Below are 18,534 nucleotides of genomic sequence, written 5' to 3' on the forward strand. Positions count from 1 at the left end.
TATAAAACGACTGTTACGCTGTATTGACATAAAAGTCAAATGCTGTAGTGTTCCACAGGACAGTGAGTACAATTTTAAATTGATGATTTCAGGACTAAGAAGTGACACTGAAGCAGCTTTGTGCTTCATTAGTGTATGTGTAAAATTGTGCTTTCTAAAGAGAGAAGCTTTGATTTCAACAAGGGAATGCCTGAGGCAGCAGCTGCTCAGGAAGTGGTCACAGTAAGTGGGCATCTCCAACATGATTAGCCCTTAATGGTCCTCGGTCTCATTATGCCTTATTGAAATACACTAAGATGGATCTGTAATCCAATAAACAGTGCTGACTTTAAACCCCCTCCCCTTCCCCGGGTGAGACCTTTCAGCACTACTAAGTGGACCATGTTAGGCTACAATTACGCAATATTAATACAAATGTATGTGGGTCTACAGAGAGAATATTATATGAAAATAGTATTACAGTATATGCTGATGCAGTTTTCTGCTTCTCATCAGTAAAGTATTGGACCCTGTAGACTGGAGATGTGCAGACACTGCGGTTGGTAGGGCCAAGTAAAAAAACAAAACAAAAAAAACCATTCTGAATAATTGTGGGTGGGTCGTGGGTGAATTAAGTAAGTCATTAAATTACTAAAGTATTCTTTGAAATATGAATCTTTTTAGGAACATTTAACATTTCGCGCCCCACTCTCTGCCGTGATTATAAATAGTATAATTTGTCCATAAAATTGTTAGTACACCTCTGCATAACATTGTAACCTTATTAACATTAAAGAAAACAAAAAAGAACATTAGATCAACTTACAGCAAAGAATGACTTTATTAGCATTGTTTTTTAGTCTGTAACAGAAAAAAATTTGTATCACTTTGCTTGAAATAAAAAAATCCTTAACTATAAACATCTTTTGACCGACTGCCCTTTGATACTGAAAAACAAAATTAAATAAATAAAATCAATAAATAATAAATTCAAATTCATCAGAACACTTAGGAGCACAATAAATAAAACACTTTAACGGACAAAACAAAAATGAATAAAACAATTTGTGCTGATTTTTTTTATTATTATTATTACTTTTGGCGATTTTTATTTATTTATTTTTTATTTTTTATTTTTGCAGCACTTGCGTCATCCAGCATGACAGAGGCCATGTCTACTGCTGCTCAGCTCCTCTGCTATGGTGCTCGCTGGTTTACTGAAGTAGCATTCACAAAGCGGGATGATTGCTGGCAATATTCAGCACATTTTTGCTGAAGAAAACTCAAGCGGCTTTTCTGCGTGATTGGGGTGTAATGTCTTTAAGTGACGCCTTAATTTATTTGGCTTCATGCTGTCCGCTGCCAACATTTTAAGACACAGCGGTCCTTCCTTGTCTCCCACTGTAGTGTGAAAAAACCCCAACATAGAGCTGTGTTCCATTATGCTAGGGTCCTCAATACTCCCTGCGCACACTCTGACAATGAGCGTGCCACTGCCACCTACTGTAGTTGATGTGCAATTACACTTTTTTCTAGTACAGGAAAAAAAAAAGCATGTTCCCCCCGGTCACACGTGCTCCCCCCGGCATCACACCACACACACCCCAGGAGGGCACGCCCCACTATTTGAGAAGGATTGGGCTACGCATTTGTGGGGTCCACTTCAGCCACATCCATTGGACTGTCACTGAAAGAATGGGTATCAGCGATGTGGTTCAGGGTGAAAATCTGAGCATATTGTGGACATATTCAAAATATGTACTGAGACTATTCCCACTCAAAAATTCAGCAGCTGGGTTTAAAGAAGCATGCCACAGTGGGTCACGGGAGTATGTCTTGGTGGCTGGAGCAGTTGTGTATTGACAGCTCTGTAGCTGTCCGCACAACTTTTCCCCCTCCCCACTCCCCCACTGGCATGTCATGTAATATTTATTATGGTCAAATAACACGTGATACAAATGCACAGTATAAATGAGAGATTGATGTGGCTGTTGGTGTCACTCAACAATAACAACAACACACTGCATAGGTGCACAGTGATCCACACTCCTTGTGCACAGCAGGTGACCATGCATGCACGAACAGACATGTCCTATTTTACTGGCAGATTTATTTACTTATTTTTTTATTCAAACAAAGCTGTGAATTTTTGCAATAAAATAATGATGCGCACAAACCAAGTGCACAAGTGGGTTGGTGCGCTTGGTTTCATTGCAGAAGGTTCCCGATTCAAACCTCAGCCCTGCCCCTGCCAGGGCATCTGCCATAAAATTTGTGCCAATTCAACATGCACATCCACCTCGGATTTGCTGTGGCGACCCCAAGTGCAAACAAGGGAGCAGTCGAAGGGACTTAATAAATGGTAAATGGTAGTTGCTCCCCTGTGGCACCTATAATAAAATAATGTAATGGTCTATAACGTGCAGTGACAAACAAACCAGGTGTTCACACGTCAGCCTATTTGCGTATGAAAGGTTTGGGGTAGATCATACAAGCGCTGTAGTTAGCTTTGCATCCCATTTGCATTTTTTTCTCTAGTATTTAGCTGAATGGATGCGAGTGCATCCATGACATTATATATTAAATTTTGTTCTTTCTTTTTTTATAACATGTAAGTCAGATTTTATTTTTGTGTAGAAGTTGTACGTGATTTTCTATGTTATGTTAGACTTAGTTAGAAAATGCAACATTAACTTTTGATATTCTAGGGTAGGTAAATGCCTTTGTTAAAATTGCATATCGCAGTCTGCAGCAGTCTAATTGAAACCCATCGGCTTTATTTATAACCTTTAAATCACTTTTCTAGCTTCTGTCCCATTAAAAAAAAGTCTGTGGTAATGAATTGCTATGCATGAATGTGATGAGCTCTGCCATCCATGTGGCTGTCTGTATCTGAATGCTTTGTTCGCTCTTTCATTGTTCCAGTCATCTGTCTACGCTTCCCCCGCCTCCATCACTCCTCGATTTATTACGCACCTTGCTTATGTGACCTGAAAACCTACACAGACCTCTGTACACAGATGGGAACACTAACACTTGTGTGTTGCAGAGTGACCTTTAATGTCAAGTGATTCATTGTCATTGTTTTCCTTCTCTTTTTTTTTTTCTTTTCAACCTCCCCCTCCCCAATTTTTTTGTAGAGCTGTGGTGGAGAAGTATCTTCTGGAGAAGTCCCGTCTGGTCTCGAGAGAAAAGAACGAGAGGTGAGGAGGGGCGGGCTGGGTCCAACCTCCTAACCCCTACTGACCTTAAGGCCCTCTGTGCAAGCAGGGGGCGGTTCCTCTCTGAGGCGGGTTGTTGGATATGACGTTTGCTTAATCCCTTAAGCCGTAGAGCCTATTTCACCAAAATCATATACCCATACATTATGATTTATTTCTCAGCTTGTACAAGGTCACAAATGCAAAGGTTTGATCAGCTAAAAGACAGCTCCTAGGGGATGTTGTGGATGCAAAAAAATTGAAAGTAAGTAATACTTGGTAGGAGTAAATGAGTTGTTTTTTGTGTTTTTTTTCCCAAAAGAATGAATTCCGATTTATGTCTATTTGCTTGGCGTTTCAGCTCTGGTTAGTTGATATGTGACTGAAGTGGACACTTCTGTAGAGGAGACTTTGCTTGACATTTTGATGTATAATAAGTGTATGATGGTGTCAGCATTGGTTAGTTATGAGTGTTCGAATGTTCCAAAACAGGGCAAGTCCCCAAATTTGGGGACTCTAGGGTTTAAGAGGTTAAGGCTGTAGGGTACACTATCTGTCCATGTTAGAAGAGCATTTCACTTATTTCTACCACCCACACTTGGAGGTGACAGGAAAGAGTCTAATCTCATGCAAGTTGACCTTAAAATGACAATAAATGTCTTTATTTTAAACTCTCACTCGTCTTTAACCACTGGGTCACGGGGAGAGCAAGGGGACCCCAAACTTCCCTTTCCTGGGCCACTTTTTAAAATTATTCTGTATTAATTTTTTATTTTAAAATTATTTCTTAAATGGCATCTTAAAACTGTTTTTTGACAATTTATACTTATTACATAGCATTGTAAAATATAGAAAATAATGGGCAAACTTTCTATTGTTTCTCCTTCATACAGAACATAATGGTTATTCAGAAATTGCCTGGCTGTTTATGTATTGCAAAGTCCATAATTGTGCCCAAACATTAGTTGTTAGAGGTGTAACGATACACAAAAATCACGGTTCGGTACATACCTCGGTACTGAGGTCATGGTTCGGTTCATTTTCGGTACAGTATGGGAACAAAATGCAAAACCTAAATTTGCTTGTTGTTTAAACCAACAATTTATTGTAACATTATACAAACAGGAAAATAAAATAATTGCAAAGTGCTGTCTGGTAATAAGTTAAAATGTTCTCAAATAAATAACAAATGTATGAAATATTATAAAAAATAAATTCAGAGTAAACAGCTTTTAACAAAACCTTTCCACAAGTAAAGAGCAGCACAACAGTTCCAGCATGAAGCCCTGTTCAATTTTATTCAACCTTCATATTTTTTGCCAGAAAAATTAACTTGTCCAAAACTGTCACACACTCTACGGAATTTTTAAAGAGAATTAATGTTAAAGAATACCTTTACTTTTGTACAATTTATGTTATTTTCTGTCTCTTTCTATTAACTGTTCACTTAATGTTTGTTAATATATCTTTTTAAATAAAGTTTTGAAAACAAAAACATTGTGGGAGAGGCAAAAAATTGAGTAAAACCACCTTAAAAATATGCAGAACCGTAAATAAACTTGATTCTTGCTTTGTTTATTTATTTTGTCATTAAAATTGGCCATCACTTATTAAAATAAAATAACTTCTCAAGGCCAGAGCTTCTCAAAGTCTGGGGTCTGTTTAATCACAGCGCAGCAAACGAGGTCAGTAGGCTGAGTGAGTTCGAGTGAGGAGGATTGTAGATATCCCTCCGCTCAGCGCTTTACAGGCTGCTGCAGCAGAGGAGGAGGGGGAGACCCGCTGCCGCTCGTTGACTTTCACTCTCAGTCTCCAAACATCAGAAAAGTCTCCGGTATCACCAGGAAAAGTAGCTACATTTGTTGCTGGTCGCTTTTGAGAAAATAAGTCATCAAGAGGGTTTGGAAAGTCGCCAGATTTAGCTAGAAGGTCGCTAACTTGGCAACACTGAATGTAAACACATGCAGTGCAAACTCACTGGTGAACAGCCCTGTACAAACTGAACATCCTGTACCGAAACGGTTCAATACAAATACATGTACCATTACACCCTTATTAGTTGTTGTTTTGTTTTTGTTTTTTAAGAGAAATTGTTGTTAAATTTTGTTACAAGTAAAAGTCTTATATTTTACTTGTATAATCTTGCAGCTAAATGAATTGTGGTATTGGTTTAGTGGACACTGAGGCTCAGAGTTCTTGAGCCAGGAAGAATAATATTGGAGAGAGAAATTTGTCTGATTTGTCAGTTCCATTTGCCTCCATTTTTGGGATAATGAGGGTTCGTACTTCTTTTTGATAATCTGAACAGTGTGTGTCGTGCATGGACCGGGACTTCAAACCATAATTTTCGTTTTCTTCAGTCTGTTTGTTCTGAGCAGAATTGGTATTTTAATGTTTGCGGTTTTGATTTCCATTATTCCGGAACTGGTTACAGCCAAATGGAAAAAGTGTTTAATAACAGGGCTGTATGAGAGAGCAGTATGTATCTTTCAGACATCATAAAAATGTCTCTTGTTATAGGCTATATTTTACTCTATAGATTATTGCTAATGGTGTAGTTAACGAGCTAGGCTATGCTGGGCGCACTGCTAGCTAACTATTTTCAACATTGTTTCTGTTTACCTGTTACTCTGTCCATTGGACACTGATAAAGTGGGTGTCTGAGACCAACTTTAGTAGTAAATACTGTGCTAAATACATAGCACAGTATTTACTTCTTCTGGTTGGTTCTAGGGAGACCACACCACATTTTACTTTAATTACATGCCACTGGTAAATCTGTCTGCCATTCAGAGACCTGCATGACATTCACAGGAAGACAGGAAGTGAACTCACTGAAAATATAAAATATTATAGTTTGTAATAAAAAATGTTATTAACCAGTTACCAACATTTCAAATAAACAATTTTGTTTATACATTTAAATATATATAGTTTATGCTTTTGTGTTTGCTCCTTTAACTAATTCAAAACACTGGCACGGCCCCTCACTTGCTCAGGTGGAGCTCTTAACCACCTTAACGCTTGTTTCTATTCATGTTTCTAGTAAGTCCCTAGGGCTTCTCCTTTGTTGTCACTCTGGGTCACCACAGAAGATCTGGGGTGGATCTGCATGGTGATTTAGCACACGTTTTATGTCAGATGCCTGACTCAGCCCCACGTTACAAGAAGAATAGACAGGGGTGGCATTGAACCGGGAGCCTTCCTCCCATAAGAAACAAACACATTGACTGCTTAGCCACCACCCTATGCTGTATTTGTATTCATGATTTATAAATACAATTATTTGTCCACAGTGAATTGAGTGGTTCCTAACTTAATTCTGCATGTGTACTGTAAGACGCACACAATTTATATGGCTGGCTGACGGTGACTGATGATTTTAGAACAAAATGAAGGGGGGAAAATAATGCTGATATGTGGGGGGGTTCCAACTAGTGTAGCCTTGATGTCAATTATCAAACCATTAATAAGCTAGAAATGCACTTATTTTTTGGCCAGTCTGTAAACTCTCTGCTGTGTTTCCAGCTTCATGTCAGTTACAGATGAATAAGTCAAAAGAGAAGTCTGATGAATACTGATTTGACATTAAACTAGTTTCAAAACCTGACTTAAAAACACTTTAGTTTCACAATAAGCCTACAGCTATGAGACAGAAATAATTTATTTTGCACATGTATGTTGTCAGACTACACAAGCACTCATGAGGTTCATGGATACAATGACTCCACTGAGCAGTTCCGCTGAAGACAGTGATTGCTCAGTTTTCCTCTGTCTGTCGACAAGTTCTTCTTTGTAACCTGCAGGCTGCTGCCTATCAGTACACTGTTAATAACCAAGTCAACAATGACCTCTTTAGTCTGGGGGTGAATCTGCTGTATGATGTCATTTTCCCTCCTTGGTGATAAGGTTGGAAAGTCATTATTACAGTGTGCTTATACAACACTACTCTTTTGCCTGTCTACCTACTTGTCTAATGCTAGCATGAGTGGAAAACTAATATCAACTTACACACCACACTTGATCTTCTTCCTATTAGGTTTTTAGTTTTTTGTTTGTTTTTTTTCCCCAAAGGAAATTTGTGTCTGTAAATTGCAGTCACATTATTGGTGATTACAAGCATGAAATTCACCGATGAGATCAACACAATATCATGGCTGCTCCTATTCATTTGTTTTAAAGCATTTGCAGTTTGTCTTGATTTGTTTGGTTTTGTCCCAACCCAGTACTAACTTGGTGTGTACGTTATTATCGTGGTCCTCCGCCTTTGAGATTGGGAGATACCATGAGGTCGCTGGACAGGGGTGTTTGATTATGCAGATAACTTTACAGGATAACGAAGGTCCACGTCTTTTGGGTATTAGTGCTTCCTGTCTTACTGTATGATTGTGAGACTAAGAAGACGACTAGGTGTCTTTGGTTTTAAGAGTTCCTTTACACTGCTGAAATGATTTTATGTTAAAGGAACTGTTACTTGGAGGGACTCAGTTGAGGAGTATCACTTGCCTTGTGAGGAAACGTCATCTGCAATATTTTGGCTATGTGGTGTATTTTTCTGGGCGTTATCCAGCACGTAGGTGCTTCAGTGTTGCAGACCCCAGTAACATGAAAAAGTCAGGTGAATGTCCAGGTTTTATTTGGGTGCAGCAAATTGATGGCTACTCTCGAGAGGTGGGGATGTAGCAATTGTCTGCCTGCGTGGTTGGGTTCCAGGACCCAAGGCAGATCAGTAGTGTGGTGGATACCTTCAAGTCTGACCTGAAGTGTATATAATGTGTGAATTTAGTCTGCAGTTATTTTATTTATTATTATTCCTTACTTCATCCTTGTCCCCTTTATGTCTGGTCTAGTTTTATGAGAGTACTGTAAGCAAGTGAAACTGGAGTCAAATTCCTTCTATTTGTTGACAATACATGGCCAATAAAGCTGATTCTGATTCTGAAAAACATGCTATGAGAATAAAGTATACTGTTTTTCCAGGAACTACCACGTATTTTACTACCTGCTGTTGGGTGCCTCAGAAGCAGAGAGGAAGGAGTTTAAGCTTCTTCCACCTGAAGAGTACTTCTACCTCAAGCAGGTACTGCTGCACTACTCCAGCTCTTAGTTCTTTTCCAAGTTGTCCACTTGAACAGTAGAAGTGATTACCTTAATTTGCAATTGATTTCTCTTTTTCATATTGTTCAAATTGCCACAAAATAAATGTCCAACCTGTTAATTAACTCTTAATATGTGATTTGATATTATACAAATAATGAATGTATGAGTTAAATGGTATGAATATTTCATGAGATGAAATTAAATATTAAATATTTGTTCTATTGAAAGAATGTAAAAACATTCATTATTTGTTTTATATAATGGCTAAAATAGATCCTTGTCATTTGATATTTTATTAATTTATAAACAACAGAAAAGGGACTAACATTTTGGTGTTCCACTGCTGCTAAAGTCCATATTGTAACGTGTAGTCCAGTGATGCTGTGCACTGACTTCGGACTTCTGTAAAAAAAGGACTTTGTGTAGTTCCTCAGTCCAGCCAAAAATCACATCAGTGTTTCATGTGAACAGGTCTTCATGCATCATCACCATCCCTGGTTCTCAAGATCAGGCACTTAAGTGGCTCTACTCTACTCTTTTCTACTCTTCCTTTTTAGATATTTAGATATATGTTAGTATACTAGCATAGTTCCACCTTAGAATTGGAATATAATATATAAGATATTCCTTACTGAATTTTCATGCATCCAGATGGAGTGGAGTGTGCGTGTGTGTGTGCGTGGCACCGTCAGTTAGCTCAATCAAATCGTCGTGTCGTTGTCCCCCGCGTGCACACACACAACCAGCTCGGTACGTCCCCAGTGCAGCAAAAAAAAAAAAAAAAATCACATCAGAAATGAGTCCAGCTTTTCTTCTTTCTTCCTGCTAACAGCCTCCAGGCAGCACAGTGGATTTGGTGTGTGTGTGGGTGCGCGTGTGTAGAGTGCAATGGTACCAAACATATGGAACCAAATTTGCACTCTAAATGGAACCAAGCTGCACTCTAAATGCAATGCAACACAAATGGGATGAATTAATCCATGTCATGTGCCATACAAAGCACCAATCAAATGACAAGGATCCACTCAGCCTTTATATAATTAACACTGATTCACTATGGTGGATGACTGTGAAGACTATGATACTGTTACATCAACTGCTCTGTTTCCTGCCTATGAAGTTGTGGTCAGAAGCTCACATACACTCATTGTGTACATGAATGTTCTTGAAGTATTTGGCTTTCAGTAATTTATTTGAGCGGTTCTTTTTCTGGGGCATGGTTGTCCAAAATTGTACCAAATTAATGGATTATTTGTGTTTTATTTTTTTATTTGGGGTTTTCTGAATTTCATTCAGGGTCAGAAATACAGGAGACATACACCTACTAGATTATCATCCATTGCCAGCCAAAACAAATTATCTGAACATTTGCTACTATATCAACAAGCTGGTTGGACCCAAACTAACCAATTTGGCACATGCATAGTCAGACTGAGGTGGACAGTCACCAGAGTAAAAGTAACCTGATTTGTATATTAATTCGGTCACTGGGTCAGTGAGAACAATATCATATTTTGGCTCATAGAGACTTTATTTGAACTTGGCATGCAGAATTTTCCTGAAGAGCACCTGCACTGCATGTTTTATTTCCCTCTCCCTGCTCCTCTAACAACTAATTAACTCTGTCAGGTGTATGCAGCCAATAAGGAGCTAAAAACACCAAAATTAAATAATCAGGTTGGATAGAGCAGGAAGACATGAAAACATGTCAGGCAAGTGCCCTCCAGGAGCAGATTTGAGCAGCTTTGATTTTGTTTATGAAGTCATCTAGTGTGGAATTTTACACAGACATGGGTGGGGAATTTGCCAGTTAATTGAGAGTTGCTGAAATTTTTGAAATATCTGTTAACGTTCCACTTTCGCTAAACTTACTAGTAGTGGTCATGATAGAATAGAATAGAATAGAGCCTTTATTGTCATTGCACATACATACATACATACATACATACATACATACAACAAAACTTGTCCTCTGCATTTAACCCATCCTAATTACAGTTAGACACAATCCAACCACTAGGAGCAGTGGGCAGCCACAGTCCAGATGTCGACGCTGCCTTGGGCAGGGGCAGAAAGAGGAGCAGACCCAAAATAAGTATGTTTTTGATTGTGGGAGGAAACTCACGCAGACACGGGGAGAACATGCAAAACACACAGAAAGGCTGGGAATCGATCCCACGACCTTCTTGCTGTAAGGCACCAGTACTAACCACCGTGCTGATTGACTACAGCTGGTAGCTTCTCTGTGCCAAAATGAAAAGGGTCTGTTTGACAGCACTTGTTGGTTTCACCAACACAGTACAATGAGAAATTCCAAGGAGCTCTGTGCAGTTCTGAGAAAGAGGATCAGACATTTACACAAATCAGAAATATCTCTTGGAGCCATTTCTAAACAACTGCAGATTCCACAATAATCAGTTCAAACAATTGTAAGCAAGTACTAGCTCTTGGAATGTTTAGTCACTTTGCCAAGCAGTGAAAGAACCATCTTCATCCCTCAGCTGAGAGGAAATTTGATTGGATGGTAAGGAATGACCCAGAAATGTCCTGGGTAAAGGTCTGCCAGTAAGTGGAAACTGGAGAAAAAGGAGTCTCACTGTCTGTAGTCAAACAAATTTTATATTTCAAAGGACTCAGAGGTTGCAATTCAAGAAACAAGCTGCTGACTACATGCACACACAAAAAAACACATTCTGGAGGAAACCTTTATAGTCAGATGGAACAAAGGTTAAGTTGTTTGTCCACCATGACCAGAGGTGTGTTTGGAGGAATAAATGAACTACCTCAGCAAAACCTGAAACCACTAACTAGGTGAATAAAATTCAGAGAGAGTTGGGTGTTCCAGCTTGACACACATCAAAGTTGGCTGTGGACTTGATAAAGCAGGCTAACGCACCTTTTCTACATCCTTCACAAGGCCTTGATGTCAGACCTGTCAATTATACCTGGACTGTGATTAAAACTTGGGTACATGCCAGAAAACCAACAAATTTATTTGCACCAGTTGAACCAGTTCTGCCAGGAAGAGTGGTCAAATATCAATCAGAATTCAACAAATACAAGGTGTTTCATATGTATAATTTAGATGATGTGTTAATTTCAGGAAACTCAAAGTAAATTAAAATAAATTCTTACCCCCACCCCACCCTCAGTATGTATGATGCACAATCATTCTGCACCTGAAAAAGCAGAGCTCAAAGGCTCACTGAAAACCCAGTATTGCTATGACGTTCATGTCCACAATGTCTACATAAACATCTGACCACGTCTGAAAATGTGCTGCATGGAAATCATGCAGTCTTTGCTTTCTCGCATTCATTTTTACTTGTGTTTTTCTTCATCTGTCTTTATCCATCTGTTTTTCCACCCATATATCCATTTTTATTCCTTGCGCTTCACACATACTTGCTCTTAAACCCTGTCGCTTTGTAACCTTCTTTATAGCAAAACTTTAAGATTGAGGACGAGGAAGATCTGCGTCATGACTTTGAGAGGTTACAGCAGGCAATGGAGATGGTTGGCTTTCTTTCCGCTACCAAGAAACAGTGAGTAAACCAAGTGTGTGTGTGTGTATATATATACACACACTAAAAGTTTACTGGGCAGGAAAGATTATAGCAGTGTTTTCCAACTTTATGAGCAGCGTGTATTTGCAGTCTTGCAGTCACAGATTGTGCGTGTCTGTTGCTTGTAGTTGTGATGTTTCCTTTGTAGATTGTGCACTTTGAATAATTATTGTGAGGCAAAACTGTTCAGGTTTTTGCCAGTTAAAAAGGAACATTAGAGAACAAGTAGAAATATAATTGCAGCAACAATTTTTTTTCTTTTTTTTATTACCATCTGACACTTGAATGTTTATGAAAATGTGTAGAAAGTAAATGTCAACTATAGTCTGACTTGAACTGTTTCCACTCATGCATAATATACTTGCAAATTTACACTTCATTTACACTGACTTCATAGAGCAGGGAACAGTTAAACCACAACTCTTCCAATAATGCAGTCTGTTATTTTGTAGGTTCAACTTGTACAGTGCTTCAAATCAGTTTGCTGTTTATTGAATGTTAAGATGAAAGGATTGTCAAGTGTTTAGAAGATTCTGAGCAATGTACTGTAGTTCATCTATCATATAACTGTCATTGCTGTGGCTTTTAGTTTATGCCATTTTTCTGGCTGTGTTGCAGGATTTTTTCTGTGCTGTCAGCCATACTCTATCTGGGAAACGTAACCTACCAGAAAAAGTTCACAGAAAGAGACGAGGGTTTGGATGTGGGACCACCCGAGGTCCTGGCTAACCTGTCTGAACTGTTGAAGGTAATAATATCTGTCTGCCTATTTCTGCAAACATGGCTGTGCTTCTTCTTGTGTGTAACAGTCAGCATTAATCTCTGTGCATCTCCCTTTTATAGGTTAAAGAGGAATTGCTGATTGAGGCTCTGACAAAGAGGAAAACGGTGACTGTCAATGATAAGCTGATCCTCCCCTACAGCCACTCTCAGGTAGTCAGCAGTAGCTGAGCCATCTCTGCAATATGCCATTACTCTTATACTCTCACCCTGCACACTAATTAGTGGCCTTGTCTGTTTGCTTCTTTTCCTTATGACTTATTGTTTCTTCCTCTTTACTGATGTCATACTGTCATCTCTTTCTTTCATAATATTGTGTTCATATGTTGTGCATTTATACACATAAGTACGTATTCCTTTGTCTTATCATATCATATATATAAGTATACTGTGAAACATAATGTTTTGGGATAATATGCATCATTCTACAAATGTTTCAGTCTCTCTCTCTCTCTCTCTTCCTTTCCATCACCAGGCTATCACAGCCAGAGATTCCATGGCTAAATCTCTGTATAGTGCTTTGTTTGATTGGATTGTTCTACGTATCAATCATGCACTGCTCAACAAGAAAGACATGGAAGAGTCTGTCCCGGTGAGACACACAACCTCAGAAACGCATTCGGACACATATATAAAAATGAGAGAAAATGTTATGCATTTATGCTCTGAACACAGCTTTGTGAAATGTTTTAGAGCTTGTGTGAGTTTAATCAACCACAATGACACTTAACAGAAGGTTGAATGTTTTAAAATCTGTAAGTATTCTGTTCTTTGGCTTTTATTATTTTGTAGTGTTTGTCCATCGGTGTGTTGGACATTTTTGGCTTTGAGGACTTTCAGAACAACAGCTTTGAGCAGTTTTGTATCAACTATGCAAATGAGCAGCTGCAGTATTACTTCAATAATCACATCTTCAAGCTGGAGCAGGTACGTATTGAGGTTTTTCCCTCTTCTTAAATCATTCAACATAACACTTTCATTTACGTGAGACATGACTGTGTTGTTTTCCTTGATTAGTGATCTCACACACACACACACACAGATGTACATATACTTTCTAATCTCTAAAGACAACCAAAGTTACAACCCCAAATCAGAAAAAGTTTTGGCAATATGGAAAGTGCTTAAAAAAAGGTTGTGATCCTTTTATTTACTTTGACTTAAATTACATTGACATTGCAGCCCTTAAATGCATGAATGGGTGTATATTAAAAATGAAACAACCTTGTTGAAATGAGCATATTGTCAATAATATTGTCCATATTGTCTATAAGGTGACAAAGTGAAAGGATCTCTTTTGCTATATCCATATCATCCCAAATTTTTCTGATTCGTGGTTGTTGACAACATTGTTATCGGGCACACTAAGTGTGACAGCAGACTCTTTATCTCCTTATCCATCTGAAGACTCAACAGCTGGAGCACTTTCCAACACTTATTGTCAGAGAAGCAGAAAACATCCAGAGTTATAAACAAGCAGTGACTGCCACTACACACCTATGAATGTTAAACTGTATCTTCAAACTGATTCCTGTCTCTGGAAGTTATGTATTTTAGTCAAACTTAATGTAGGAAATACATCGTATTTTCAGGATTACATTTCATCAGACTTTGGAATTTGTCCAAAAATGCATTGTGAAGAGGGAAAGACAATATTGCATTGGTCTATAATAAGTCTCATTTTTTTAAACAAGATGCTACCAGTTCCCGTAACAAGAAGCAAAATGAATTCATCATGCATTATTTATTGTAAAATAAACATCCACATTAGCAAGCAGAAGCAAGAAGAACCTGAGAGCAAACTGCGTCTTACCATTGAGCAGACATCAATGCAGAGCTAAATGTGTGCATGTTTACCTCACTAAATAAGTGTTTTTAAAATAACTATACATTTTGAAAACTACTATATTATTATAATATATCTGGGCTTACCTTAGCCCAGCAGTCTTCCTCAGTTGCAGCTGTCCCACAAAGTGCAAAAACTGAAAACTTAATTCATATTATTATGCAGGAGCAGTTTTCTGTTGTCACACATGTAAATGATGCCATCTTGTGGTCATAGATAATAATGCAGTACATTTTTTTTTTTTACATAAGTTACTACCAGCCAAACAACTTTAAAAAAGAAATAGCCCATGGGCCAGCATGGTCTTGCATGCACCCCCCACATGCACGTGCGTGCACACACAAACACAAACCCTATAAATTTGGTATCATTAGAAAGCTTAGGACGTCTAGATTACAAAAATCACTGGTAACGGTAAAATACTCAGCCTCATTCTGACATATGACAACATTGGATTAATACACTGTCATTAACCACCCTATTACGGAATACAAAACTGTCAAAGAATGCCTGCGAGTAGGAGAAGAGGCCACACATGAAGTAGGTCAAGAGTATGCCCTTACAACCTTCGACATGTGCGTTTGTATGAAGGCATACCCTCTAGTCAGAACAAGAATACTGTGCACGTAATTAACCTCTTACACCCTAGAGTCCCCAAAGTTGGGGACTTGCCCTGTTTTGGAACATTTGAACACTCATAACTAACCAATGCTGACACCTTCATACACTTATTATACATCAAAATGTCAAGTGAAGTCTCCTCTACAAAAGTATCCACTTCAATCACATATCAACTAACCACAGCTGAAACGCCAAGCAAATAAAGACATAAATTGGAATTCATTTTTTTTGGGGAAAATCCTCATTTACTCCTACCAAGTATTATTTACTTTCAATTTTTTTGCATCCACAACATCCCCTAGGACCTGTCTTTTAGCTGATCCAAACTTTTGCATTTTTGGGCTTGTACAAGCTGAGAAATAAATCATAATGTATGGGTATGTGATTTTGGTGAAATAGGCTCTAGGGCTTAAGGGGTTAAAGATGTAGTCAATTTTATATAAAGACAGCTTTCATTTGGTGTCTTATATATCCCATTCACTTAAAAGATGATGATTTTGTAAATTTTTATGTTGTGCAAAAAAAATATCAGATGTCATAATCGGACATTTTTCTTTTGGCTGGGGTAGGTTAATAAAAGTGCTCATATGTCATAGTGATGCCCAGTATTTTTACTGTTACCAGTTATTTTTGTACTCTAGACATCCTAAGCTTTCTAATGATACCAAATTCATAGGGTTGGAGGGGTGGGTGAGGTGCACGCGGGACCATACTGGTCCATGGCCACAAAAAATGTACAGAAAATGCTCTAGTTGTGACATTGTCTTGGCTGAATTTTGCTGGTTTGACTGATGTCATTGAAGATGCTGGTCACAAAGTTATTCTGTATAACCACCAGGAAGAATATCAGGCAGAGGGCATCACCTGGCACAACATCGATTATACAGACAATGTGGGTTGTATCCATCTCATCAGCAAGAAGCCCACTGGCCTGTTCTACCTGCTGGATGAGGAGAGCAAGTAAGTCTCTTGTAATGATTTTATGGCAGTGATATTGTATGTTTTGATTGGATTTTATTTAAAGTCACTAATCCTTGACACCTCTTCCTTCTTCCCACATCTTTTTGCCCATCATCCATTTCTCCCATTATCTGTGCCTGTGCTGCAGCTTTCCACGTGCCACAGATAAGACATTACTAGCCAAATTCAAACAGCAACATCAGGGGAATAAATATTTTGTGCCCACACCAGTCATGGAGCCTGCATTTGTCATCCAACACTTTGCTGGGAAGGTCAAATATCAAATTAAGGTAACCAGGATATAAGCAAAAGACATTTGCTAACATGAGAATAGCTGATTATATAAAATTTTAAAAGAAAAACAAAGATTTAAATTGTGTGTCATTATTTTAACCTGGTTATTTTGTTTGTATGTTTGTGGTACCATTTGTCATATTCTTGCCATCTTTAACTTCAACAGGATTTTCGAGAGAAGAACACAGATCACATGCGTCCAGACATTGTAGCATTGTTACGGAGCAGTGACCGTGCTTATGTGCGGCAACTTATCGGTATGGATCCAGTGGCCATGTTCCGCTGGGGCATCTTGCGTGCCACGATCAGAGGCATCACTGCTTTTGGTGAAGCTGGTCGCTCCTGGGCTGCAAAGACTTCAGGTATGTTATCGGTGGGATGTTGTACATAAGGAGCACATGAATTCAGAGATTTCAGAACCCTAATCCTAACAATTTCAGTCAGCTGATGAGCGAGAATAGGAAATAAATTTGCAACTTTTGACAATAGGGCAGGTTGACTGATTACTACTAGTATTACTTGGCTCAATGAAAATTTCGATATTTGCTTCTGTGGAAGGCATTTTTTCACAGGCAGTATTTTTAGAAAATTTACTGAATGACATAAACGTATATAATCCTGAATAAGCATTCATCTCTAGAAGCTTTTTACAATGTGTTTGGATTGTTGTGTTTCAATGATGGCACATTTGGGCCATATTAGTAAATTAACTGAGATTAAAGTGGTAAATTTACAAGGATAAACCCAATATTTTTGAGATTATGAAATCATTAATTAGCGGCAAAAATCTTGTGTGTGTGTGTGGGGGGGATTACCATCAAAAAGCCGTTTCGCTTCACACCTCAGACAGAACTGAGGAAGCTTTTCTTCAAAAGAGTTAAACAAGTCGAGTTGATTTGACCCATCCTGCTTGGACACCACAGACCATGCATACACTGCAGAGGACCTTCCAATGGCAGACCCTTCTCATACTCATAAGATATCTCTCACATAGCTGATAAATTGACTAGAACGGACTATAGGTTGGCATACTGAATTCCGAAGCTGTGCTACAATTTGTTTTGCCAGGTGTGAGGCAGTGTTGTGTGTGTGCAATAAATGACAGAACCCCAGGATCATACACAAAATGCAGCTTGTGTTGCTAAAAGATGCTCTCACACAATCTGAAAATAAATCCATGGGGAAAAGTTGATTAATACATATTTTGCAAGTGTTAAAGTATAATCTATCAAATAACAGGTACATTTTTTCTAGGAATTTGAATTTGAATTAGAGTGAATGTTGTACGTCTGTACCCCAGCTGGAAATGTATTTTCTCAGAACTTTTTTTTCTGCCTGTCTGCATATATACAGTGGCTTGCAAAAGTATCCAGCCCCTTGGCATTCTGTGCATTTTAATTTGTTTATGGCATTTCAAATACAAAAAGTAAATCAGGCTTTTCAATATAAAAATTTCTAAAATTATCTTCCTTAGACTCAAACTGAAAGTAAATCTCTACAACTTGATTTAAATTCATTAAAATATAAAAGCCAAGATGACGGGTTGCATAAGTAATGGGCCCTTTTGATTTAGTACTTGTAAATAATCAATTAAATTGCCAGTTTTCTTCAGACAAGTCAGGGGATGGATACATGTACATTTCCAAGTCACTGAATATGTTTTGAACTTTATTTGCGTCAGTTATGAAGAAATACAAACAGTATGGCACTCTATGGTAAATCTGTGTGGAGTAGACAGTTCTCAAAAACTGAGTGACTGTGCAAGGAGGAGAAGAGTGAGGAAAGCCACCAAGACACCCAGACAACCCATAAGAAGTTTTAGGCTTCTCTGGCTGTGATTGGAGAAATTGAGCATATGCACATTTTGCATTTTGTATCCCCAATTATAAATCTTCATGATGAAGTGGTACAGAGGAGGGTTTTATTAAAAAGAAGACCTGAAAGTTCAGCTACAATTTGCCAGAATGTATATCTGAGATGCAAGCCTAGATTTAATGTTTTGGTGAAAGAAAATCCTCCTCTGTACCACTTCATCATGAAGCTGAAATGCTCATGTATCCATCCCCTGACTTGTCTGAAGAAAACTGGCAATTAAATTGATTATTTACAAGTATTATACCAAAGGGGCCCATTACTTATGTAACCCATCATCTTGGCTTTTATATTTTTAATTCATTTATATGAGGTT

General features: G+C 38.2%; 1 protein-coding gene across 1 annotated transcript in view; it reads left to right on the forward strand.

Moving 5' to 3' along the window:
* LOC117518638 (unconventional myosin-IXb) overlaps positions 1-18,534 on the forward strand; it is a 195,017-nt gene that overhangs the window by 129,242 nt on the left and 47,241 nt on the right. The window contains 10 exon segments of the mRNA XM_034179841.1: positions 3,120-3,182; positions 8,160-8,259; positions 11,724-11,824; positions 12,464-12,593; positions 12,689-12,778; positions 13,101-13,217; positions 13,418-13,552; positions 15,931-16,052; positions 16,201-16,342; positions 16,513-16,708. Coding sequence (XP_034035732.1) covers positions 3,120-3,182; positions 8,160-8,259; positions 11,724-11,824; positions 12,464-12,593; positions 12,689-12,778; positions 13,101-13,217; positions 13,418-13,552; positions 15,931-16,052; positions 16,201-16,342; positions 16,513-16,708 — 1,196 coding nt within the window.

Source organism: Thalassophryne amazonica, chromosome 10, assembly GCF_902500255.1.
Source record: "Thalassophryne amazonica chromosome 10, fThaAma1.1, whole genome shotgun sequence".
NCBI lineage: Eukaryota > Metazoa > Chordata > Actinopteri > Batrachoidiformes > Batrachoididae > Thalassophryne > Thalassophryne amazonica.